Source organism: Ambystoma mexicanum, chromosome 4q (genome assembly GCF_040938575.1).
Source record: "Ambystoma mexicanum isolate Mex_15411 chromosome 4q, UKY_AmexF1_1, whole genome shotgun sequence".
NCBI lineage: Eukaryota > Metazoa > Chordata > Amphibia > Caudata > Ambystomatidae > Ambystoma > Ambystoma mexicanum.
In genome coordinates this window covers 417,875,896-417,902,359 of record NC_090928.1, presented here as the reverse complement: position 1 = coordinate 417,902,359, position 26,464 = coordinate 417,875,896, and the positions used below count along the sequence as shown (strand labels likewise).

At 47.6% G+C, this 26,464-nt stretch overlaps 1 protein-coding gene across 1 annotated transcript in view; it reads left to right on the top strand.

The window, feature by feature from the left end:
- The window catches only part of CNST (consortin, connexin sorting protein), an 851,678-nt gene that overhangs the window by 468,130 nt on the left and 357,084 nt on the right, over positions 1 to 26,464 (top strand). Inside the window, exons 4-5 of the mRNA XM_069608001.1 lie at positions 10,245 to 10,435; positions 22,317 to 22,347. Coding sequence (XP_069464102.1) covers positions 10,245 to 10,435; positions 22,317 to 22,347 — 222 coding nt within the window. The remainder of the gene's footprint in view (positions 1 to 10,244; positions 10,436 to 22,316; positions 22,348 to 26,464) is intronic.

Genomic DNA, 26,464 nt, shown 5'->3' with positions numbered 1-26,464 from the left:
ATCACCATCGGTGGTTCTCATCAATTTCGGGTTCTGCCATTTGGGCTGACCTCCGCCTCAAGGGGTTTCAACAAATTAATGGCGGTGGTTGCAGCGAGTCTCATGAGAGGGGGTGGATGCATGTCTACCCTACCTGGATGATCGGGGGAACAGGGCCAGTTCCCCCGAACAGGCCCTGGAACATCTCAGCTCCACCTGCCACTCCCTTCACAGACTGGGCTTCTCCCTCAACTTCAAGAAGTCTCACATGATACCATCTCAAAGGCTCCAATTCATTGGAGAAGTCATGGATGCATCCCTGGGAAAAGCTACGCCACCAGAGGTGTGGGCTCAAGACATTCTGCAGATGATCACCAAATTCCAGAGTGTCCAGCTTCTCGGCCTTCGACTTTCTATGGTTGCTCAGCCTCATGGAATCCTGCATTTTTCTGGTGCCAGAGGCTCGCCTGAGAATGAGATCCCTCCAATGGGCTCTCAGGACTCTGTGGTCCCAATTCTCAGGAAGGATGTCAAACTTCCTACAGATTCCGAGCAGAGTCTCACAGGACCTTCGGTGGTGCGCCTGCCAGGAGAACATTCTGCAAGAAGAACCTTTTTGGCAACCATGCCTGGAGATAACAGTAGTGACAGACTTTTTTTCCTCCCAGTGTCCTTCTCTCCTGCTCCAGTTTGGCGGTCGCATAGTAGTCAGTCTATGCCGGTTCATTTAGAATTTCCTTCTTGTTCTTCTTGCGAACGACTCTTTGCTAGGGCGGTTCCCCATCCTCTTTGTTTAGTGTTTGGGTTCGGATCATCGTTGGGACTCGTGCTTTTACTGCGATTCCCTCTCAGTCCGGGCACTTCAGTGTCATCTGCAGCGGTGGGAGGAGGTGTCTCAGCGCGTTCCTCCTCTGCGTTTTCAGAGTTTCATTCATGAAAAGAAGAGACGCCTGGTAAGTTCTTTCGTTTTTAGGGCACCCCGGCCGGGTTACTCCTTCCGGGGGTCTTCCCGGTCCGGGAGGACCTTCATAAGCTCTATTACCGGAGTTCCCCCTGAGGTGCTTTCCAGGCCTAAAAAAGGTACCAGAGTTTTCTCCGATAGCTTCCGTAAGGGGCCTGCCAACACCGGATTACAATCCGAGGCCCACCTGTGGGTGCTAATTGACGGCCCAGTTCTACTGAGGCAGTGGGTACGGGAGCTTGCTTCGAGGTCTCCTTGTCTGGAGCTTCCCATACAGACACCGGGGCTTGCCCTGAGGCCTCCGTAGAGGCTTTCTGTACCGAACCAAGGTTCGAGGCCCCTCTTGAGGGAGTTGTTACCGACTCTGTTCCGAGGTTCCTCTTTCTGAGGCTAAGGTGACCGACAGAACTGAGAGACCTGTCAAGGTCTTGTCTGTGAGGTGGATTCCTCAACGTTCCCGCCTTAGCGGTGATACCGGTTCTGTAGAGGGTGCACAGAGTGAGGTCGCTGACCATAATTCCTCTGTTACCGGCTCTGCCGAGGTTCCCCTTCTTGAGGCTAATTTGGCTAATGGTATGTCTCAGAAACATCCTAGGCCACACAGTACCGGCTCTGCAGAGGTTCCTTGTGTCAAGGCTAAAGTCCAGGTCCTTGACGTGGGAACTCCTGCCTCACTCACACATGTGACGCAGTTCTCCTCAGACGCTGACAAAATGGCGTCCGTTCCCACGTGAACTACGGTGGCCATTTTGGATTCCTCCCTTAGACCTATGCCATCGGCGTCGGGTGCTGGGAGCGTGGTTTCAGGTGAACATAGACTTCCTGGTGCGAATCCGTTTTGTCCAGTTTATGACTGGAATGCTCGGATGCCATTACCGCACACAGTCTCGCTGCCTGCTACATCTGCTCCTTTGATCTATGTTGATCCGGCTGGGGGAGGCCCTTCTTGGCAGCCGTCTCCCTTACGGCCTGGGAGTTACCCCTCTCATGAGTGGCCTCTCCCCACTCCAATGCCTAAGTCTTCAGCGGAGGATGCCTTTTTCTGGAAGTTTCAGTGGCTCGTGCACTCTGACCTCATGAAGGAATATTTCAGAGGTCTTTTTAGGGAAATCTGCCCTCCAGCTCCTACTCCTGTGCCGACGGTTCCAGCCGTAGCGCTGGTGGTTCCGGCAGCTGTTCCACCTCTACCGATTGGCCCACCTCCAGCCCTTCCGCCCCTGCCTCCCTTGTCTCCAATAGACAAGTCTTCGGGAGAGCCAGATGTGATGCAGGTCGATCCGGACGCGTCGGAAGACACGCAGGGGGATCAGGATAGCGAGGACCAGACCCGATCTGTTAGAGCGTTCCATGACCGGGTTCTGGACATCTCTTCTGGATGTACCAGTACCTGAGGCACCCGCTCCCCAAGAGGCGTTCACCCTGTCTGCTCAGGAGAGTACCGGCTTGTTCCTTCAGAGGGACGTTTTGGCCGAGGTCCACAAGGTCTGGGATAAGCCACACTCTGGACTTCTCATTCACGAGAGGATTAACGCTCGTTAAAGGCTTCTCACTTCGGAAGAGGTAGCCTTAGCATCTTGCCGGCTCCCTTCCTCCACAGTGGTGGCAGCTGTCATGCTACAATCCAGACCGGCTTCAGCATCTTTTACAGCGGCAGACCAGGTTCTGGCCAAGGAGGACAAGTTGCTTGACTCCTTGGGGAGAAAGATCTTCGCTAATTCGGCCCTGCAGTTGCACCAGGCGAACGCAGAGCTCATTTTAGCGGCAGCAAATATGAAAATGTGGAAAGGTCTATCTGAATTTGAGGAGTTTATTCCCGCAGATAAGCTGGATGATTTTAAGGGTGGCTTGTCGGATGCCAGGGTTCTGGCGCAGGATATGCTCTAGGCCGCGGCTCATCATGTTGACACCTTCTGCTCGGGGTCTCATGTTTGGTGTTGACACCTCCTGTCAGGCTTGGCTTCATGCCACAAGGTTTTCTAAGGAGGTCCAGGATAAGGTTCTGGATCTGCTTTTGACGGCAAAGAATTGTTCCATTCTTCAACAGATGTGGAGTTGACGACGCCTAAAGACAACACTCAAAAAGCCAAGTCCCTGTCTGTGTTGGTGAAGCCGCCGTTAAAAGCTCTAAGAATGTCATCTCAGCCTCGTTCTTCCTCTGGTTTTTGAGGTTTCTGGATCGGAGGACACGCAGGGTCGATCCTCCATCTGGGAACTCTCGTTGGAAACAGCAGCGAGGCTTATTTTTCTCTCGGTCCTCAGCCTCCTCTTCGGGATCAAGCGCTCTCTCTGCCAAGAAGTCAGCTAAATTAGATTTTTCGGCGCTCCGACGAGACCCCGGTGGGAGGGCGCATTGCGTCTCACTGGGAGGCGTGGCAGACCATCACCGAGGATCAGTGGGTCTTGCCCATTGCTCTGGCTGGTTTCCACTTCCCCTTGCCCCTACCCCACCCATCAATCCTCCCTTCCAGCAGTCGGGGCGCCCTCCCTCAGAGCCGAAGTCCAGAAGCTTCTGGATCTCAAGGCGGTTGAACCCGTTCCCCTGGGGGAGCGAGGGGAGGGCTTCTACTCCCATCTGTTTACGGTGCCCAAACCCAACCAGGCTGGCCTGTGCACCATCCTAGACCTTTCCCAGTTCAAATTTTCTTTCCCCCAAGAGAAATTCAAGATGAGCACGCCCGGTCAGATAAAGTCCTCTTTACAGAAGGGCAATTGGCTCAGCGCGGTGGACCTTCAGGATGCGTATATGCATATCCTCATTTGGAGTCTGCATCGGAAATACCTGCGGTTTGTCATGGGGGAGGAGCATTTCCAGTTTTCATGTGCTCCCGTTTGGTCTCAGCTCGGCACCGCATGTCTTTACGAAGATGTCGGTCATCGCAGCTTTTCTTCGGCTACATGGTATCCATGTGTAGCCGTATTTGGACGACTGGCTGCTGCGCAGTCCTTGTCCACTGAAAGCCTCGAGCAACCTTCAGTCTCTCCTCCAGCTCATGTTCCACCTTGGGCTGTCGGTGAACTGGCAGAAATCCTCCACGACGGTCTCTCAGGACTTGATTTTCCTGGGTTTTTGTTGGAACACGATCAATTACAGAGTGTACCTGACTTGGGACAGAATGGCGGATCTGTTGGCCATGTGTATGCAGTCGGAGAGCATGTCGGCCTGGTGGCTCCAGAGGCTTCTGGGCCTAATGGGTTTGTGCGTGCTGGCTCTTCCTCTTGCTCGTCTCAAGATGAGGCGGACGCAGATGGCTCTTTGGAGCTCCTGGCTTCAAGCACTGGATCCAGATTCCAAAATGATACTGGTTCCACCTTTCATGAGGATGAACCTCTTGTGGTGGTCGTCTCTCAGCAATCAGTCGGTGGGCGCTCCTTTCCAGGACCCTTGCCCACTATTGACTGTCACAGCGGATTCCTCCCTTCTGGGTTGGGCTTTGACATTGGATCATCTTCAGGTTTTCGATCTTTAGTCGCCACAGGACAGACAGCTTCATATAAATTATCTGGAGCTCCTGGTGATATTCCTGGTGCTGAAAGTGTTCAAACCAGGCATTGTCAACAAGGTGGTCCGTGTTTGCATGGACAATGCAGTGTCCATGTTATCTATATCAATAAACGGGGGGGCGGGAGGGGTACCAGGTCTCCTCCTCTTGTGGATCTTGCCATTGAGATTTGGGAATGGGCCATTCAGCATGGTATCTGGCTGGTAGCAATACACATCCCGGGCAAGCTGAATGTCACTGAAGATGCCCTCAGCCGACGAGCTTTGGTCAGCTACGAGTGGGAACTGAACGTGGAGATCCTCTTGGATATTTTTCGCTGTTGGGCCACTCCAGAAGTGGACCTCTTTGCGACATTGACAAACGGGAAGCTTCCTCTGTATGCCTCCAGGAACGGGCTCAGAGCCTCCTCTCTGGGAGATGCTCTCAAAATTCCATGGCAGGACCAACATGAGGGCCTACGCTTTTCCGCACCTTCCTGTGATCCATCGGGCGCTTTGCAAGTTAAGGAACACGGTGAATTGCTCCCTCCTGTTCAAAGCCCCTTGGTGGCCAGCCAGGTTTTGGTTTTCAGAGCTTCAGCATCAATCGGTGTGTCCACCGTTCAAGCTTCGGCTGGTTCCCGATCTGCTTCACCAGCGCGATGAGCAGTTGTGGCACCCCTCCCCACAATCGTTCAGCTTGGCGGCCTGGTGCCGGAGTTTAGATCTTTAGAGCGTTTCAATTTATCCACGGATAACATGCGCATTATTCAGGCAGCCAGGAAACCTTCGACAAGATCTCAGTATAGACGTAAATGGCTACGGTTCTGCCACTGGTGTTTAGCTAGGCAACTGGACCCCAGGGATGTTACTATCGACATGGTCCTGTCTTTTGTCTCACATCTGGCAGAATAGGGCATTCATGTCTTGTCTTGCAGGACTTATTTGTCAGCTGTCGCCGCTTACCTATCCACTGAAATGTGCTCTTTTTCACTGACGAGTCTGGTCATTAAAAGACACTTTGTGGGCCTATTTCATCTTTACCCTCCTGTTCGCAGCCTGCATCCAAGGTGGGATCTGAATGTGGTCCTTACGGCCTTGTCATAAGCCTTTTGAGCCCATGGCTACTGTTGTTTTTAAGTATCTTTTGTGGAAAGTGTCCTTTTTGATTGCTGTGACTTCAGCAAAGCGTGTAAGTGAGCTCCAGGCCTTGTCGGTAGAGCATCCATTCCTTACTTTTCATAAAGATAAGGTTGTCCTGCGGATGAATCCCTCCTTTCTTCTGAAGTTGGTCTCTGATTTTCATTTGAATCAGTTAATTTCATTGCCTGTCTTCTTTCCAGACCCAACCTCAGAGGCCTAACGGGTTCTGCACTTCCTGGACGTTAGAAAAGCCCTTAAATTCTATCTGGACAGAACATCTGAGCTTAGGAACTCTTCACAGCTTTTTGTGACCTTCGGAAATCCACAGGGAAAGCCGGCCTCGAAAGCAATCATCTCCTGATGGATTGCTGCCTGTATTTCTGAGGCGTATACCATTCAGGGTCTTCAGGCGCCAAAGGGAATTCATGCTCATCTTGTGCGTGGCAAGGCGGCTGCTGTTGCCTTCCAAAAATAAGTTCCCTGGTAGACAAACGCGAAAGCGGCTACGTGGGCCTTCCCATCTGCTTTTTGTAAGCATTACTGTCTGGACCTGAGCTCCAGGGCTGATGCTCAGTTCGTTCAAGCTGTGCTTAGGAACCTGTTTCAATAAGGAGTTTCCATCCACCCGTAATTCCTGTGAGGAGTGCTTGGTAATCTCCCATTAGTATGGAGGAAAGGGGATGGGACATAGGAGTATAATAAAGTTACTCACTGTAGTGACTACCTTACTCCTAGTCCATAGTCCCCTTTCCTCCATACGCCCACCCGCCTTCCCCTCTAATAAGTTTCCTCTGTTATTGCTTAAAGGTCTCAGACCTGGCGATAGAAAAGGACTGATGGGCGATGCGCTGGGCGGGGCTAAGGAGGGCAGCGTTACGGCCACGTGCGGTAGCCCGTGTAAAAAGAGAAGGACACATTTTTTGAAAAAATGTGATGCTTTTTACAAAAGTTCTCCGGTCCCGTCCCACAGGACAGAATGTCCCATAAGTATGGAGGAAAGGGGACTATGGACTAGGAATAAGGTAGTCACTACGGTGAGTAACTGAGGGACCTACACGTGTGAGGGATCATGGGTACAGGGGACTTCATACTAGGGATAGTATTAATGGCACACCCTATTTCGATGTCCATTTTCGAGTTTCGAAAACAACTGTAACAGCTAGATGTCGGCCTATGCATAGCATGTGAATCTAAGCAGATACAAGCACCAGAAATACGATCACAGGGAGTAATGTATTCCATTCTGCCCTCTGTACGGGGAAGGAATGTCCTGATAATGACGGACAACACAGTGGCCATGTACTACATCAACAAAAGAGGAGGTTTAGGTTCACTACCACTGTGCAGAGAGGCAATGCAGCTGTGGTACTGGGCAATCCATGAAGGGATCTCTCCATTGGCGGTTCAATTAGCCGGAGTGGAGAACACGGTGGCGGACACCCATAGCAGGTAGAGCAAAGTTGCCCACGAGTGGTTACGAGCGCAGGTGTCCTTCAAGAGATCTTCACCCTTTGGGGAACCCCTCAAGTGGATCTGTTTGCGACTATTGTCAACCGGAAGTGCAAACTGTTCTGCTCCAGGGAATTTCCCCCAAGAGGAGCTCTAGGAGATGCGTTTGTGATGGACTTGGAATTTCCACTCCTGTACACGTTTCATCCAGTTCCCGTCATTCCTCAAGTCATAAGGAGGTTAAGACGGTTTGGGAAATCCATGATCCTAATTGCTCCGATTGGGCAAGGAGGACGTGGTACCTGGACCTTCTGGACTTGTCAATCTGCCCTCCAATATTTCTTTCGCAAAGAGAGGCCCTTCTCGTGAGAGGAGGGTCGGGGTTCTCCCACCAGAGATCAAGACACACAGCCTTCACGCGTGTGTTCTGAGAGGCTGAGATACAAGGATTGTGACCTCCTGGGTGATGTGAAGGAGATTTTGCTTTCGGCCAGAAGGCCAGCAACTAAGTCTTTGTACCGCTGCCGTTGGAACAAATTCTGCAGCTGGTGTAGAGATAAGAATGTTCAATCATTTACATGTAATACACCTATGGTGTTATCCTTTTTGTTACACCTTGCTAATCTGGGGCTCTAAACTGGTACTATTGAAGGATATCTTGCGGCGCTTTCTATATTTAAGCGCACTTCAGAGGAAGTGTCTTACTTTTAAATCCCTCAAATAATACAGTTCCTAAAGAGAATGACAAATCTTTTCCCTCTGATCCCTTTTCAAGTCCCGGTTTGGGATCTCAACTTGGTGTTCAAATTCATGATGTGTGCTCCTTTCAAGCCTTTACGCTCCTGTCCTTTGAGGCTGCTAACCCTAAAATACATCTTCTTAGTAGCCATTACATCTGCCCGAAGGGAGTGAGCTTCAGGATTTCTCGGTACACTACATTACAGTTGTATTGTGTAAAGGCTATAGGAGTCAGCATTTCTGCTATAGGTGCCTTTTCAATGCTTGCGTTTATATTTTGAGCATACTCATATATGTTCTTAGTCTGATGTTCTACCTTAAGACAACAGGGAAACGGTGGCGGCGAGAATTCAAATGGCATTTTGCTGCTCACGGTATCTCCACTGCATACTGACTAGGGAGTGTCTTTGTTTGTACATATCTCTATTTTATCTCTGCTCACTCCTCCTGGCTAGTTCTTTCTGATTCTTTACTCTTGCCTACACAGATAACAGAGCAATCGGCTGATCTTACATTTGTAATGTGTGTTTGATTAAATACATGTGAACCCTTTTGACGATTGTCGGCACCTTGCCAACGCCTGCGAAAGGTGTAAACTAACTCTGTGTCCAGTTTTTCTTTGTTGCACATTTGTTTAGCTCCGTCAGACCGTGGTACAGGGGGAAAAAAGGAAAATATCGTAGTCACCAGGGGGTAGTTGGTGGTAGCTATGGATACCCTCCTATATTGCTGCTTACAGCGTCTGTGGACTGCTTTTCAAGTTATGATTGAACGATTCTTCCCGCTGATCTCCTAAACCCATGCCTTTAGCGCTCGCTAGTTTTAATTGCTCACTGTTTAGTAGTTTCGTTTGCTACACGTTTTTACACGTTTTTACAGAGATGCATCGCTATAAAAATGTAGTTATAGGGGTTAAATATCTCGTCCTGCAATGTTATTTAAAAGTCAAGGGTTGTGCTATATCACTTCCACCGCCACTAGGATTTTCAAAAAATGACTACTGGAGGGGAGAACTCAGTGACGTACAATGTTAAAGTAGTTATCCGCGTTACTGTAGTATTATTTTATAGAGTAATGCCGCTTGTGCCTACAGTAGTTGTAGGTGTACTTTTTTCAATGTAGCTTCGCTTTCCCCATGGCTAACGTTACAGTAACTTGCTCGTGCTAAAGGCAGTGATGCTGAAAGTGGCACCCAAAAGACAGGGACCATGAAAGGCGTGCTTTTTTTTTTTTTTAATGAGAACTCGAACAATTTTGCGATGCCAGTGCCAGAAAATAAAGTTACTTGCTTCGCTAGTTTTCGTTGGTATGTGTAAATAAATTAAAAGAAACCACAGTTTGTTCTAGTTAATTTCATTGCTGCCTCGGTGATTTCATGAACGTGTGGTTTCTTTGTACAAGTTCTAACGGGCTACTTCTACCAGGAAATTCCAATTAAGCATGTTTTTCCCCTCACGTTTTTTTAAATATGCTATGCACGATGCTGCTTTTTCATCTGCAATGCTTACAGAAGAGGAACGGTTTTACAGCCTTTTCATTTTGGCAGGAATTGTAGTCCTTTTTTGTTTGTTTTGCAACGGGTAAGGGCTCAAAGGCATGGCTTCGTCTGGCTAATGATCTTGGCCAACATCTCAGGGATTACCAAGTACACACCCAAAAAAACACAAGCAAGAATGTGGACAGATGTGTTCTTAGTCTTTATTTCAAAGTTATTTTCGGGAGGATATTTGGTCTAGTGTGTGCGTTGCTAACCTTTGAACCTGGAGACCAATCGCAGCTACAACTATTGAATAAATTAATAATCGTGGGACTATGCCTTATACCTCAAATTGCAAATATGTGTAATATGATGTAATGTCCCTCTGGTCACATCCCGAATTGTATAATCTGTCTCATGCGGCCCCCACATATAATAGTTTTGCTCTTAAAAGAAAAACATAATAATATTTTTGCTCTTTTAAGCACTACACTGCTCCTTTGTGCTGGGACAGTGCTAAATTAAGGGTATAACAAATAGAGGCATAAACTGTGGTTGAAGAATTTAGCTCACCACTTCACCAACACCTGGGAGTGTGAGTACCAGCAAAATAAATACCACTTGCCAGGTGGCGACAAAATGGTGATGCGGTAAGAGCAATCCAGCAAATATTAAGTTGCATGTTCTATAGTGGTTTAACCCTAGCCATGATTTATAAAAACACATGTGTATAAGACTACCCTTTAAAACCCAAGTTTTATAAAGTGTTGCCCATATTTGATGAGTGGAATCCACTTTTAGCAGACATTATTTGTCTCTCCTTTTTTTCCCCTTTCTCCTGTTCTTAGCTCAGTTGATCGTATATGGCGTAGCTTTTCACAGTCTTGACTTGCTGTTAACTTCACATGTTGCTTTGTCGTTTTAGTTCTATTTTACAAGTTTCAAGAGAATTCTTATTGTGACTATTGTGAACTTCCTAATAACGACATTATTTTAATAATGGTTGTCTATTTTTAAAGGTGTTACATCCGGCCAAAGTGTGCCTGTTCCAGAGGACATGCCTTCAGACCTGGTGCAGGAAATCGTACTGGAGGCAAATGTGAACCATCAACTAAGTGAACGAAAGCGCCGTTTGCAGTCTCTATTCTCCCTCATTAGAGAAGAATTTGAGACGCATGATGTTGCGAGTCTGCCACAGTACCTTCACCAGGTACTGTCATGAGCTTACATTTCGCATTAACTAAGAAATTCGATTAGCAGCACATGCTGTCTATATGTTAAAGCTCCCCAAAAATGGTGAAAGTGTGACGTAATGTTATCTTCGAGTGTTTCATAACCTGAGCTTTTTGTATATCTGCTGTGTAAAATGATGCTGATTTTCTCTCCGAGAAAGTGAGCTCTGCTAAACAGGACGCACTTTCCAATGCTCCATGTTAACAAAGTATAGTGCAAATGTGTACTCTTGCTGGATGCCGTGTACTGACACAACAGCGACTGAAGTGTGATTTGGCAACATAGCAGCTACAGAGTAACATGTGCATTTGTGAAACCGCCTGCTGGAATCAAATGTATACCAACAGCCATGGGCTCCCTTTTAATAGTGGGCACCAATGATTCGAAATATATGCGTTTCCCCATGGCCTGGTTGCAGGACTTTGAGTAAAAATGAATATAAAGCTATATGTGGTTTGATGGCGCCCTTTGAGGAAATGCAGTTATAAATGCCAAAAGTGATCTTATGTAATTGTTCTTGTCAGATGGTTTCCTGTGACTCCTGCAGCTGCCAGAGCCCTTAGTATATTGCTTTCTGGGGGTTCGGCCGCAAAGGATGTTGGGCCCTGCCCTGTACGCACCTTTATTCTTTCCCAAGAGGACAGGACATAACCCCAGCGGGTGGGGTGAGAGCTAGATACTTCAGAAGGAACACAAGGAGATAATTACTAGAGTCTTTTTGTTCTAAGGCAGCCAGGTGAGGGGGTGGAAGAGTAGTGTAGCCAGGGAGAGGATCGGTCCCCAGGTGAGGCTCCTACCATCTTAGAAAATATCTAGGCTATTTTACCAACCTCGGACCCACTCCGAACTACTGCATGCAAGGCAGTCTGGTAGCTGACACAAGGCAAAACCCTTGTTAAAGCAGCAAGGGTTGGCCTGTTACAGAAGTCATGAAATGGACCTGTCCGCTGTGGGAAATGTATTATATAAGGGGGTCAGCCCCCTCCCGCTTAATTGAATCCTCTTTAAATCATCTTCATAGAACCATCGTCTTGAGATTTCTTGCAAGGTTTCCACTGGACACTTGCTGGGTAGAGACTGCTCAAAGTCCCCAGCCATTGGGGCGAAGACTATTTCCAAGTATGGTACAGACCGAGTGATCTGCTGTTGGAAAGCCTGACTGCTGCTGTAAAACCGGTACCCAGATCTCTGCCTGCTGAAGTGTGAAACCTGCAAGTGTCCTTGTCAACCGTCCTGGCTGGGAAGGGCAGAAGACTGACTCCACTTTCCTCATACCCCATGCAGGATCTCCCAGGACCAAAGGAATCTGCCTCTGCCTGCATCACTGTACCTTTGCTAGCCACTACTTGTCCTTTTAAGACTTTTGGAGTGACTGCGAGGATCCACCTTAGCTGCTTTTGGCACTCTACACTTGGAACTGCTTCGAGCACCTTCAAACCTGCAGACTCAACATTGCTGCCTGTTTCCCAGCTTCTTGAGCCGTTACTGAACCTCAATACTGTGCTAAATCCAGTCAAGCCATGTTGCTGCTGAAGTTGAATCGCTGCTCCGAGCCACTGAGCCTTCTAATGCTGGAGGTGCACATCGCTGCTAGTCCCAAGCTTCCTCATGTCTTTGCCACTTGTTTAATTGCACTTCCCTGCTGAATCCCACTGACACAGCTCGACTAACTCAAACCTTACTTGATTAACCGGAAAGCACCCAACAAGTCCAGCCCAATGCTGTCGAGCTCCTGAAAGAAGACCTTAAGGTAGCACCCGTGGTTCTGGCCCCCTGAACTTGTTCTTTGAGCAGTAGTGACATTTAAGGACCCACTCGTCAGCTTAAAAGACATACCTATTTTCTTGAACTTGCTCCAAGACCTCTTTGCCTGCATACCACTGTTTTTCACCCCCCAGATTCCCTTTTCACCAACTTTCTGCATTAGCTGTGTATTACCTTATAGGGGTGGGTTACTGATGTATTTGCTAGTTTTTGTCCTTTTCATTGTCATTTAAGTCTTATTTTATATAGAATTTCGATTGGACATTTATTTTGGTACAGTATTATATTGGCTTCTTCTTTGCTGGCTCACATCCCTTTAAATAGCATGGGCAGATGGCAGACTATACTACCTTAGAGACAAAGGAGGTATACCATTCACGTTTTGCCTGTTTTACCATTGTGGTTGAGATCACTGCTGGTTTAGTAGTATTTTTGGGGCTTAGTAGTCGTTTTGGGGCTTAGTCATAGTTTGGCGATTTTAGAAACCACTACTCGTCACTGTCCTTTTGTCACATTCATATAGTTTTTGTACGCTGGCTGTAGTATTATCTAGCCCTTCTTTTGTGAGTTATTAATATGTGAGCAGACTGTTTTCATTTAATGCCATTTTGTCAATTTCTTTTCCCTAGTTTAAAATGGGTCTTCCTCAAAACATGGTGTATGACCATCCAAAATGCAAGATAATTTAAGATAATTTGTTTTATTACCTTTACATTTCTGATGCATGTAAGATCCTTTGGAATTGCTGAAGTCCTAATTAAGTTATGTATCCCACGGTTAGATGAAGCTAAAATGTTTTGACACCAGGTTTTATAGCCTTTTGGGGAGCGAATATGAAAAAATATATATTTTTCAAATGGATTATGTCATCCCACATATTCCTCATCTTTGACATATTCGTAGGTCTGCTTGCAGCTTTGGATTTTTTTCTTCATATTATCGGGCATCAAGTCGCGGCCCTCAACGGCTGCCATCCTGTCCTCGGGTGTGACGTGGACGCTGGTATAGGAAGCGCGCGCGGCGGCCATTGTTGCTGTTCAGCTTTTCCACATGCTCGGTATGCTTCGGATGGTTCATCGCCTCAGCGATTTTCTCACTGCATATTTCAGTGTTCATGGCTACACCGAATCCGGTTTCAAATGGTGCTCAAATTGTGGCGCATACATGTTCATTACAGACCCACGTTGGACCTGCCTTTGGTGCTTGGGTGTGGACCATATTCTACAACCGTTGTTCCCGTCAGTTGATGACAGTAAAGGCCATGAGGGAAAAGAAGGGGAAACTCGCCGAAGGTAGACCCTTTCTATATCTCCTTCAACTACCCCTTCAACAAGCAGGTCGGCGGACGAGTCCAGGGAGGTTCCCCTGTGAAAGAGTGCTCTAAACATTCGAAATGCTCAAGATCCAAGTCTTGCCAATTTGTAGTCCAACAAAAAGTCAAAAAAACAACGCGATTGTTCGATGTAATCTTAATTGGACTCCTTTCCTGACGGACTGGTAAGCTTTCCCAGCAAGTCTAAATCTTCAGCTGACTGGGAGAAATGTCTGTCGTCTCCAGATGCTGGATGTGTTCCAGAAGGCGGCTCCAGTCGCCCCTTCGAAAAAGCCTAAGAAGTCTTCAGACCCCACCGCGTCTGGTAAGACCAACAGGGTGTCTTGTTATGAGTACTCGCATGCCGAAGAGCTCATGTAAAGGAGCATGTAACTGGTCTTTCGAAGCCAATTTTGCCTTCAAAGCCGTTGAAACCATCAACGACTTCACCACCCGCTTTACCTAAGGCTAACTTCTTTAAAACCATGGAGTTGATTTTTGAGACAAAAGGAAGAGAATGTGCCTTTTGGCTTGGAGTTTGGGCACCTAATGTTCCTGATTAGGTTATCTGAGAGGAGTCCAAAATGCAAAGTCTTGTGGATGCTTTGAAGGACGCTAGTGGCTTAGAAACCTCACCAGAGATTTTGCCACTCCAGATTCTGCTAGTCATGCAGACAGTTCATATAGGTCAGTGATGGGCAAAGTCACTGAATATCTAGCTTGGGGAAAGCCAGTGGAAATCCTAGAATAGAATTGATTTATTTGTATAGCGCCTATAAACAATTTGTTTCAAAGCGCTTCAAGGAGGGGAGGGAACATGGGAAAAAATACAGTGAACATTCTTTCAATCGAATCAGTCAGAATGTGAAAACAACAAAGATCAACTATCATCAGCCTGATGACATTTCAGATAGTGCAGGTGCTAAGGGGATGGGGAGGGAGTGACGGAGGGAGAGTGAAACAGACAAGCGGGTACATCACTATGCCTGACTGCAATTGAGGTAGTGCCGGAAAGTAAACGGGAGGAGGGTGGGGCGGGGGCTTGGAAAAAAGGAGGAGAGGAACGGAACGAGTGACAAATTTACTATGTATGACGACAATTCAGATTGTGCTGGAGGGGGGAACATAAAGGGAGGGGAGAACAAACAAGCTGCAACCGATAGGTCTGGCGGACATAACTAAGGAGTAAGAGCAAAATAAACAGTGATAGGGAGGAGGGGTGGGCCGGTCGAGTGACAGACAAGCAGCTACATTACTATGCCTGACGGCAATTGAAGTAGTGCCGGAAGATTAACAGGAGGGGATTGGGGGGCAGGGGGGTTGGAAAGTGGGAGGAGAACAGAACGAAGCGATTATTTTTACTAGGTCTGCTGACTATTCAGATAGTGCTGGTGGGGATGGGGAGAAGGAACAAGGGGGGAGAGGAAGACAGAACAAGTGGCTTTCAAAATAGGACAGAAAATGCCATATTTTGAAAAACATAAGTGCTAAGGGGGGAAGGGAGCGAAGAGCGGGGTAAAGAGGAAAAACAGGGGGGATGGACAAAGGAAAATAAAAGGGGGGGGACAGGGACAAGCAGCAGGAATCGCCACAAGGGACGACAAAAGGGGAGGGGGGAAAACAGAAAAACACAGGACAAGGGAGAGGGGTGACGGGGTAGCAGGGGAAAAAAAGGTAAGTGCAAAGGATAACGGAGGAGGAGGAGGGGGAGGCAAGGGAGAGCCATAAGGGTCAATGGAGGAGGAGGGGGGATGCCCACACAACGCAGGTCAAAGGGGAGGGTTGGGGGGGACACAGGGAACATCACAGGTCATGTGGGGGGGTGGTGGGAGGGCATCTAAAAGCACTGCGGGTCATGGGGGGGTGGGGGTAACACCTAAGAACATTGCGGGTTAAAGGGGGGCTCACCTCACGAACCTTCAACGAATAGGAAACAAACAGGGCCTTAGTCTCGGCCCTTGGAGGCGGGCAGGCATTCGCCTGCCGGCTTGCCCGATTGGCTCAGATGAAGAGACAGTCAGCCAATCAGGGCAGGCAGGGCTCCAACTAACAAAGAAGAGGATGGCCGTCTTGGAGGGCCTGATCAAAGAAGCCCAGCATGTACAATACAAACGAAAATGCTTTTCAGACAGACGCTGTACTAAACAACATGATGGCAATGTCAAAGTTAGTAAAATACAAATGTTGAAGTTCGATGATTATTTTTTTGTTTGTTTCCGAGGTAGCAGTCAGTGCACAACGTGCAGTCCACAAAAGCCCAAGGGCTTACCTTCAATTGATAGTGAAGGGACCCATGGCCTCCAGAAAAGGATGATCTTACAGACATCCTGGATAGAGGGCCCACAAGGGAGCCTATTTTACCCTTCCACACAGCATTTAGAACCAGGGTGTTGCTGAACTGGTTAAAACCAGATACGACACCAGCAGTTAAAAAGGATCTGCCCAAAAATTACAGACCAGCCACAATAGATCCATGTTTCCGGTCTAAACACCCAACTCCTGAAAACTTAGTTGTTCAGGTAGCCACCTTGACTTCTAAGACTGTAGCCTACCCTACTATCCTCCTGGATAGGAACAATTAAAGGTTGGAAGCCTTGGGGAAGAGGGTGTTTTCCGCAGGCAGCATGGCCTTGATGGACATTAAGGCAACTTGTTCTCCGGCCAAGTACATGCACACCTTGTGGGACGTAATAGCTTTGGCAGTGGAGCAAATCCCTGGACTAGACTGCAGATTCTGTAAGCAGGGCAATGGCGGTGAGTACTGTCGCCAGTAGGTTTGCATGGCTGAGGAATTCTGGTTTTGCACCAGAAGTCCAATTAAGACTCTTGGACATGCCTTTTGATGGCTCAAGGCCGATGAAAGCCTGGAAAAATTACATGCAACCAAGGCGGCAGCTAAGTCGCTGGGAGCAACGATACGCTAGCCTCAACAAACACAAGGGTCTTTCCACAGTTGGAAGGGTTGGCCTTTTCGTTTCTATTCCTCAATTGCAAGAGGAAGAGGCCAGTTTGCACAGAGGGGTCAAAGAAGGACTCTCTGGTTCACGAGGACGAGGAGGAAAACTCCTCTCTCAGCTTCTGCTTCTTTGCCCCTCTACTTCAGCAACAACCCAAAAACCCTTTTGAGTCCTTGGTACACAAGTCTGTGGAGGGTGGGGTAGGGGGGTGCTAGGCTGACTCAGCATTTGGAGAGTTGGCAAAGCATAAACTCTGATTCTTGGTCACCACAGCAGGGGAGTTGCTAGGTCTGGAAAAGACCTGGGGCTAAGCTGATGTCGGAACTGTTGGGACTGGGGGCTAGCTAGACTTTTGGCTGTAGCTCCTGAGATTCTATCCGGGGCTACAACCAAAAGATCAGGGGCTACAGCCCCCTCAGCCCCCCCCTAGCAACGCCCCTGCACCACAGTGAGTTGCTCACGGTTACTGCCTCGCTTTCTTAAGAAGACCCCCGGATTGTCCTACAGGAGGCCAATCCTTGAAAGATCCGGATCTGCTCCTCCTACAGGACATAGTCTATCCATACCTGTAGTGGAGAGGACTCAAGGTTGGTACTCTCCTTATTTCCTAATCCCCAAGAAGGACTGGGAGACTGCGACCCATCTTGGACTTGAGACGCTTTAACAAGTCCTCAGGAATGACAAGCTCAAGATGGTTACTCTTTTGCAGATCGTTCAGGCCCTTCGACTTCAGAATTGGTTGGTGTAATTGGACCTTCAGGATGCTTACCTTCTTGTGCCAATTCTTCCCAAAAACAGAAATTACCTGAGGTTCGCCGTTGGCGGTTCTCATTATCTGTTTCGGGATGTGCAATTCAGGCTCACTTCTGCCCTGAGGGTTTACACCAAGCTAATGGCGGTGGTCGCAGCAAGTCTAAAGAGGGAAGGGATTCACATCTACATGGACCTGGATGATTAGATGATCAGAGCAGGCTCAGAATCATCTCTCATACTTTCCACGTCCGCCACAGGCTGGGCTTCTCCCTGAATTTCATGAAGTCTCACTTGTCACCATCTCAGAAGCTTCATTTTATTTGAGTGGTTCTGGATTGGTCCTCTGGGTAAGCATCAATCACCTGCCCTCCCCCCCATCCCTGTCCCCCAATTGAGGATGGTGCAAAAATGCCCTCAATTTTCAGAGGCTGTTCAGCCTCATCGCATCCTGCATTTTCCTAGTGGCAGAAGCCTGTTCCCTTCAATGGGCCCTCAGATCCCAGTGGTCAGTTCTCCAGCAGAATGACAGACCACCTCCAGGTCCTGAACATGGTCGCACAGGATTTCCTGTGGTGGGTCTGTCGGGAGAATGTGATGAAAGGAGAACCTTTTTTGGCAACCATGGCCAGAGATGACCGTTATGATGGATGCCTCCCTCACAGGTTAGGATGCTCACATGAACAACCGGTCAATCAGTGGTCGCTGGTCCCTGTCAGAGTCAAAACTTTAGACATCCTTTAGAGCTGAGAACAATTAGACTAGTGCTGATGGCTTTTCTGCCTTCTGTACGGTGGGAAAAATGTCCTGGTAACAACGGACAATACAGTGGCCAGGTTTTACCTCAACAAAAGAGGGGGCGTAGGGTCACTGCCACTGTGCAGAGAGGCAATGCAGCTCTAGTTTTGGGCACTACAAGAAGGAATCTTTCTGCTGGCAGTTCACCTAGCCGTAGAAGAAAACATAGCAGCGGATGCTCTGAGCAGGCAGAGCACTGTCTCCCATGAGTGGGAGTTGGTGCTTGGTCATTCTTGAGATCTTTGCCCTTTGGGGAACCTCTCAGCTGGATCTGTTTACGTCCAGTCTCAACAGGAAGTGCGCCCTCTTCTGCTGCAGGGAATTTCCTTAGAGAGGAGCTTGGGGGACGCTCTGGTAGTGGACAGGGGATTTCCACTTCTGTACGCGTTTTTACCAGTCCCCATCATTCCGCATGTCACCAGGAGGTTGAAGACGTTTGGGAAATCATGATCTTGATTGCTTCAGATTGTGCCAGGACAACGCGGACCCAGACCTTCTAGAGATGGCCATCTGCCCTCCAATTGGTCGTCCCTAAAGAGAGGACTTGCTCTTGCAAGAGGGAGGTCTCCTCCTTTATCCAGAAATCAGTACTCTGAACCTTCACTCCTGGTATCTTGGCAGGTAAGATACAAAGATTGGGTCCTTCCGGAAGATGTAATGGAGGTGTTACTTTCGGGCAGAAGGCCTGCAACAAAATCTCTGTACCGCTGCCATTGGAATAAGTTCTGCAGCTGGTGCAAGAATAAGAGTATTACTCCTTTTACATACAAAACTCCTTCTGTACTTTTTCTTACATTTGTCCCATCGGGGGCCTCAGGTTTCTGTGGTAAAGGGTTATCTAGTAGCGCTTTCTATTTTAAAGCGTTTGCCGGATCTAGGTTCCTATTTCAAAGTCCCTATAGTAGTTCAGTTCCTAAAAAGATTAACACATATTTTTCCCCCAGTGCCATTTATTGTACCAGTATGGAATTTGGTGTTAAGGTATCTAATGAGAGCACCTTTTGAACCATTACAGTCTTGTCCACTCAGAATGTTAACCCTTAAGACTGTCTTTCTAACAGCGATTACGTCAGCCTGCAGAGTCAGTGGGTTTCAACCGCTTTATTCTAAACCACCCTTTACTACCTTTTTTAGGGATAAGGTGGTTCTGAGGGTACGTCCTTCTTTCTTGCAAAAAGTAGTATTTTTACCCACCTCCTCATCCCTCGAAGGAGGAGGAGAGATTGCATTGATTTGACGCAAAGAGGGCCTTAAGCTTCTATATTACTAGAATGCCCAAAATCGGGCAAGATGACCAGCTCCCTGTGGGCTATTCGGGTCACAAATTGTGACAAGTCCTCGCCTGCCCAAGTCCTCGCCAAGCAAACCATCTCTCGCTGGATAATTTTGTACATTTCTGAATGCGATATCTTGGCTGGCAAAGATCTGCCCGATGGTTTAATGTCACGCTCCTCTGATTCCCACGGAGGCGCAGGTCTTGCTTCGAGTGCTGATGCTTCTTCTATGGTGAAGCGCAGGACTCTGAAGATGGACTCACTGGCTCGCAGGAATATTCCCCTGTGCATGAAAAGGGAGTATTACCTACTGACGGAATAATGCTCAAGCCCCTCTCCCTTTCAACCCTCCACAATACCCTTCCTTGATTCCCTGTGAAGTCTCACCTTAGGGTCTGGAAGGATGAGTTCTCCATCCTGCTTCTGATGCAGGGGCGCGTTGAAACCCAGTTACTTCACTGGATTGAGGTTTGATGGGAGTTCAAATAAGCTTGACTATTCAGGTAAGGCGCTGTAAGAGTTCTGTAGCAAGTTCAAAAGTTCAAGCTTAAATAATAATGTTCATTGTCTTATTGCAGCAAGCGCTAACGCTTACGTCTTTTTTCCCCTTAGGGGCCGGGGTTCAGAATGCCGGAGATAAGGCGCCAACCTGAAGTGAAACGTGCAGTTCCAGTAAATGACAGGTAAGTTCTGGATGAGCGTTCGGGTAATGTCTTTGCATTCGCTCATTCAATGTCTTTGTCTTTTTTCCCCATAGGGGCCGGGGTCCGGAATGCCAGGAAGTGGCAGGACCCGAAATGAAATGGGAATGACCCAACAGGTAAGTCTTAGAAGGAAACTGAGCTTTTCCTATTCCCTTCCTTCTCTCACCTTGTGTTCTTCTCTTTTTCTCTCTAGGCTCTGGGAAGTGGCTGCGGATCCGGATGATCGCTGCTGAAGATGGAGGTGCCCAGGAAAGGTGAGTGAAATGCAGTGATCGTAGCGAAATGCTTTTAAAATGATGTCTTCCCTTTCAGGATCGTCGGTGTGAAGTCTCCGTGATGCAGCTTTAGCAGGTAAGGTCTTCTTTCTCTCCAATTCTCTCTTAGCAGGTGACCCAGGATGCTGACAGGCGTGGCTGAAGTCCAGATGCAGGAGCTGACACGGTGAGCGTCCAGCTGCGAGGAGCAGAACGCGAAGCGTGAGTTGCTGATCGGGCGTGGTTTAAATAGCTTTGGAAGAAGTTCCAGGTATGTATCCTTCCACCGATCAGGTATGTATCCTTCCCCGACCACACCCAGGGGAAAGTAGTTCCACAGGTAAAGTAGTTCCATTCAGGCCTCAAGAGGGCCTGGATGTAGCAGCATGGTCTGCATCAGGTAAGTGCACCTTAAAACACTTGAACACATGTCTAGCTTTATGAGCCTGGCGCCTAAGGCGCCAGGACAGGGGTCCAACATGAGCCTGGCGCCTAAGGCGTCAGGACTGTGTCCAAAGGGCCTCAGCTTGGGCCCGCTGGCACTTCCCTGGGGAAAACGATGCCTGCCTCTGGGGTTGCTGGGTCGGACCTGGCTCCTTAGAGGGAGGCATCATGATATTTAAGGGCGCATTCCACCCGAGGAGTGGCTACTTCTTAGGCTCTTTAGAGAGAGGTGACCATACAGGACATTTTTCTATGCTGCAACTTGGTCATCTTTGCACACTTTTAGCAAATATTATTGCCTAGATTCTATTCTGTCAGGTCAGGAGGCACGATTTGGCATTAAGTCGGAGGACACAATCCATTTGAAGAAGAAATTACTTACCCCTGGTAATGTTCTTTCGACTGGATGTTCTTCCCACATATTCCTCATCGCCCTCCCATCCTAACCCACTGTGTTGGGGAGAATTCTGGTGTTTTGCACCTTCCTTTCTTTCAATGTCTGGGTCATATCTTTTTAAGATGGCTGAGCATAGGGAGGAAAAATCTAAAACTTAGGCAACAGGTGACACGCAAGCTTCTTATACCAGCGTTGATGTCCCAGCCGATGACAGGATGGAGGCTTTCGAGGGCCACGACTCCACGACGCACGGCACCCGATATTATGAAAAAGTTTCCGAAGCTGCAAGCAGACTTGGAAATATATCAAAGATGAGGAATATGTGGGAGGAACATCCAGTCGAAAGAAAATTACCAGGGCTAAGTAATTTGTTCTTCTGCCTTTTATTTGTAAATTAGATACTTAGCAGATCATTAACTATCTGTTTTGAAGAAGGTATACATTGATACTTTTAATTGAGTTTATTGCTTTCCTAAATGCACTCCAATCAGTATAATTGTAATTGTATTGAGTTAAAACATTGCCTATATTTTGAAGGGACATCAAGAGTTCATCAATCGAAAAGTAAAACGCTACTGTAGGGATGCATTTCATCTTGGCTAGTGGAGAACTTTAAGCCTCTCTTGCCTTCGCCCATCTACACCCATGCAAACATTTTCTGAAAGCTTTTATGCAGATTAGGTGTTTCATTTAAATACTTTTCAATCATACCTTGGGTGAGACAGGTCACACCAGGAGTAGGATTATCTCTTGCAACCCATTTACTAATGGTATATGCTGTGACACTTCAGGAACGTTCCTGTCTTTTTTTAAATTTATTTGTTTAGGTTACACAGAAGGTACAAGTTCTATCAAAGCTAAAATGGCAAGTGTCTATGCTTGAAAGGATATTAATCTACCAAAGGGAGCACTTCAGTCCAATTACTTTTTCATTACTGCGTGTTAGTATGGTAGATCTGAACTGTTGCTAATCAATCCTCACAGAACATCCTCTGTTGGGCTCTGAAAATGTCAACTTTAAATGCACAACTGCTGCTGTTATTGTGATGTGGCTGCCTTATGAGGTGGAGAACTAACTGGTGCACCATCAGACGCTACATAACCTTAATATGCTGGTGAATGATCCATGAATTGACCATGCTACAATGGACAAACAAATCAACCTACTGTTTCCCAATGTTGACAGAGCTCTTTCTCTTTACAGATAGCCGACAACTATTTTCAGGAGGAAGACTGTATCCTTTTGTGTGTAGTGGTTGCTGTCAATTTAGCAAGTGTGTGTATTATCGGTTTGAATGATAGTCTTAATTTCATTTTACAAACCGTTCCAATATTTTGTTCATGCTTCCTTCAACAGTTACTTCACTTTAGGGCATTCTGTAGGTCAAAGGATGTCCTAACTTTGATCCACCAACTAAGTTAAAGGGGCTGCAAGTTGTGGGCCTAGGTATGGGGTGATGGTTCCTGTGGCTACAGAAACCCAGAGTGTCTTTCATTGTTGGTGGGAAGGTTACCAACTATCTTCCAGGACCTTCAGCCAACCATTGAGGAATACCAGTCCCGGGCACCCACTAAAGCAGTGCCTAATGCATGCATAGTTCCTGATTCTGAGACCTGGAAACCCTGCAAATGCCAGTACTAGTCGAACCTGATGGGTTCAGAAAGGTACCATGGAGCGGCACCCAAGGTCTGACGATGAGCGGTTTCTACACAGGCATCCTTCAGTCAATCTGGTGGCCTGGGCTGACAGGTACTAAACCTTGTACATCGATGGTGCCTAACGCTTAATAAAGCTTTAAAATGGACTGACATTGTGAGCAAGTTTCTGCTCGTATGTGTAAGGTTAAGAACTAGAGTTGTCTTGTACCTAGATGCCTTCTTTTGAGTTCCATAGAAGACACAAGGCACAATGAAAAGGAGAAGACTAGCTCAAAGCACATCTATGGGAACTGATGGCAGGGGATCAATAAACCTTCAAAACTAACTTGGCGTTCTAACGAGCCAAGCTACAAAACGGCACTACTTGTTTGTAATCCAAAACCTAACATCACCAAAACGGTATTGGTAATATTGTCCCCACAAAAAATGTCGCCTTACATATTGTCGCTGGGAAACGGCATACGAGACATTATTTATGTGGACAATATCTGGGGTAAATGGTAGCAGGGGTTGCAGGCATGTCCTCCGCAGGTTCCATATGTCACCACAAAAAAACGGCGCCATTCTTGCATGCCGACATTTTTGCGGGGACATTATGACATATAAATCACAAAAATTAAGTAAAACTCTAGTCCTCCGTCCCCCGCACCTCCCTTTTCTAGTTCTAGGCCATCATTCTCTGAAGTTCACGAAGTCACACAGTCTCGAGTATTTTTAAGTGGCCTTAGTGCTTCTTACCTGGTTCGGGGCTTTATTGGCTTGTGTAGGTCATCTCAGGATGTTGTATTGATCATTTGTGCCCAGGTACCACCACCTACTACCCTGAATTGTCCGACAGGTGTCTGGCGTCTCACATCAGGAACTGTTGAAGCCTAAGGAATTTCAACCTTCCCCTCTGCTGCATGTTTTAATTGAGGCTATTCCACTTAGACTATGCTAGAGGTCACCTTCCCTGGCCTCTTGTCATATGCCTCGTATCGCCTCTTTTTTATTTTTCCTTCACCTTGTTCGCCAACTTGGAGCCCCTTTCTGTACCAGCTCTCCCCCTTCCCTTTTTCCTCTAGTGGCTTTCTGTCCCTTTCTATCGCTCTCTCTCTCTGCAGAAGTTCTTTTCCGGTTTCTGAATCTCCTTCTCGGTCTCCCTCTCCCTCTTTAGAAGTTCTTGCACAGGCTCTGTATCACCCTCTCCCTCTCCGTAAGTTCTTATGCACCCTCTGCCTTGTCCTCAAACTGTAGTTTCTCCTTGTTTTCTTCTTCCGTTTTTCTACCTCCTCTCTCTCTCTCTGCCACCATTTTCCATATCTTCCCCCATGCTACTGGGCAGGGTCAAAGGTAGTAGTGTCAGCATGCTTTGGTGGAACATCGTGAGAGCCTGCCGAGAGTCATTGAAGAGTAAGGCATCATCTGCGTATAATGAGATAATCTCTATCACCTGTCAGTCAGATGGACACCAATCTACACCGGTCTGCTACGGATTGCGTCTGCAAACGGTTCCATTACTGTAGCGAATATTAGAGGGGACTAGGTGCAGCCTTGCCGGGTGCCACTAATTAGGTCGATGGGGGGGGTGGGGGGAGGAGGGCGAGAGAACTACATTGACCTTAACTCTTGAAGTGGGCAAAGTGTACAGCAGACGGATGCATGATCTAAATCCTGGTCCAAAGTTGCACCTCTCCAGCAATGCCCACATACATTGCCAAGAAACAGAATTAAAGGCCTTTTGTATGTCTAAGGCTGGGGCCACAGCCTGAGCCCCGGGGTGGATTTGTGGCAGGATATTAAAAAGGCGTCTCAGGTTTAATGCTGTGGAGCGGCTAGGAACAAACCCAGATTGATCCGGGTGGACGATGTGTTCCATGTATGGAGCTAAGAGCAGTGCCAGCGCCTTGGCAAATATTTTAACATCAGAAATTATTAGTGAGAGGAGGCGGTAAGAGACGCATTGTTCTGGGGGCATATACGTTTTAAGCAAAACGGTAATTACTGCTTCTCAAAGCGTGGGTGGGGGAATCCCTACGGTGCATGCTGCTTCCCATAATACGACCAACCTGGGAGCCAGGGAGGATTTAAAGTGTTTGTAGAACTGCATCGTAAGGCAGTCGGGCCAGGAGCCCTGCTGAGTCGGAGCGTGTCAGTTGCTCTGGAAATTTCATCGGGATTAATGGGGTGGTGGAAGTTTGTTTTGGCGTCCTCTGACAATATCGACAGTGGGAGGCTATCTAGGAATGCCTCTATCAGGGTGGGTAGCTTGTCTGAGTTGGCATACAGCCCATTGTAGAAGGAGTGAAACACTTGGTTCACGAGACATATTGTTGACCTTCTGGCCTGACGTGTCCTGGACTGATGGGATATGTTGAATGCCTTGTGCTTGTTTGACCATCCCAACTAGCAACTTACAGGGCGTTCTCCTTCACCATATTTTCTGGCCAGGCCAGGGCTGTCAAGGAACTTCAATTCCCTACCTGCATGCGCTCCAAATTTGTCTAGCTCGGCTTTAATATCACCCAGTGCTGCACTATCCGGCCTAGTTGTAAATATCTGTTCCAGGTGGCGTAAATTGGTTTCACTGTCGTGCATACCCCTACGTATCCTTTTGAGTATGCCCGATTCCTTTGCAAGAGCAACATCGCATATATAAGCCTTGAAAGTTTCCCACAGGGCTCTGTAACTGTCCACGGAACCGGTGTTAATCTCAAACTATTCGTGAACCTGTTCGTCCATTTCGGCCATGAAGACCGGGTCCAGTAGTGATTGTGGCTTAAGTCTCCACTGTCTGTTTCTTGTTAGCAACTCCCAGTGCGACAGGGTCAGTGTGTAATGGCGGTGTGGTCCGAAAATGTCCTGGGTAAAATGTCAGCTTCTGCAAGGAAGCCAATTAAAGGAATGGTTCGGTCAGAAATATTATTGTCCCTATGGTTTGGCCATGTGTTTTTAACCATAAGTCGATCGATCGTGCAAACATTTCCTATGCACCTTACCAGAGTTTTCGTCTCTTGAACACAAGCGAAATCAGGCAGCAGGGTGTGGCCATCTTGTGATAATCTTATCACTTGCTGCATCGCCCTGGGAAACCTGCCTTTGCGGCACTAAATCATATCCCGCGCCCCATAGCCTGTGATCACCAAATCATTGATATTCTCCACCTCTCTCTCCGCCTCTCAAACGCACCCAGTCGTCGCCTACGCGACTTGACGCAGAAACCGGAAAACAAGACACATTGTCTCACAGCACAGCGCATCACTATTAGGAATATGAAACTGTACTTCAAAAGGCAACAGCAAGACTGTACAATTGGTAAAGTACATTTATTCCACATTAATGATAATGTGACATATTCAATCAAAATGGAATTTTTTTTCTTTGCTCTCGATCCGCAAATGTTTATTGTGAGTCACGCGGTGTTCCTTTTTGGTACACAGGGTGTTCGTTTTGGCAAAATGAAGTACTTCGGTCGCACAGTGAATTGCAAGGCTGGTGCATCAACTTGGCACTAGACCACCGTAAAGGTTGTTATGTTGCTCCTAATCGCTGGTACCCCGTGGGGGCATATTGGCCCTTGTCTATCGTCCCAAAGAATGGTCAAATAAATCCAGTGATTGACATGTAGCTGCAGCTGGCGATTGAAGAATCCATCGGTTGGGGTCTGGAATAGATGACAATCGCTGAATGGCACGATGTACCTGTTTGCAAAAC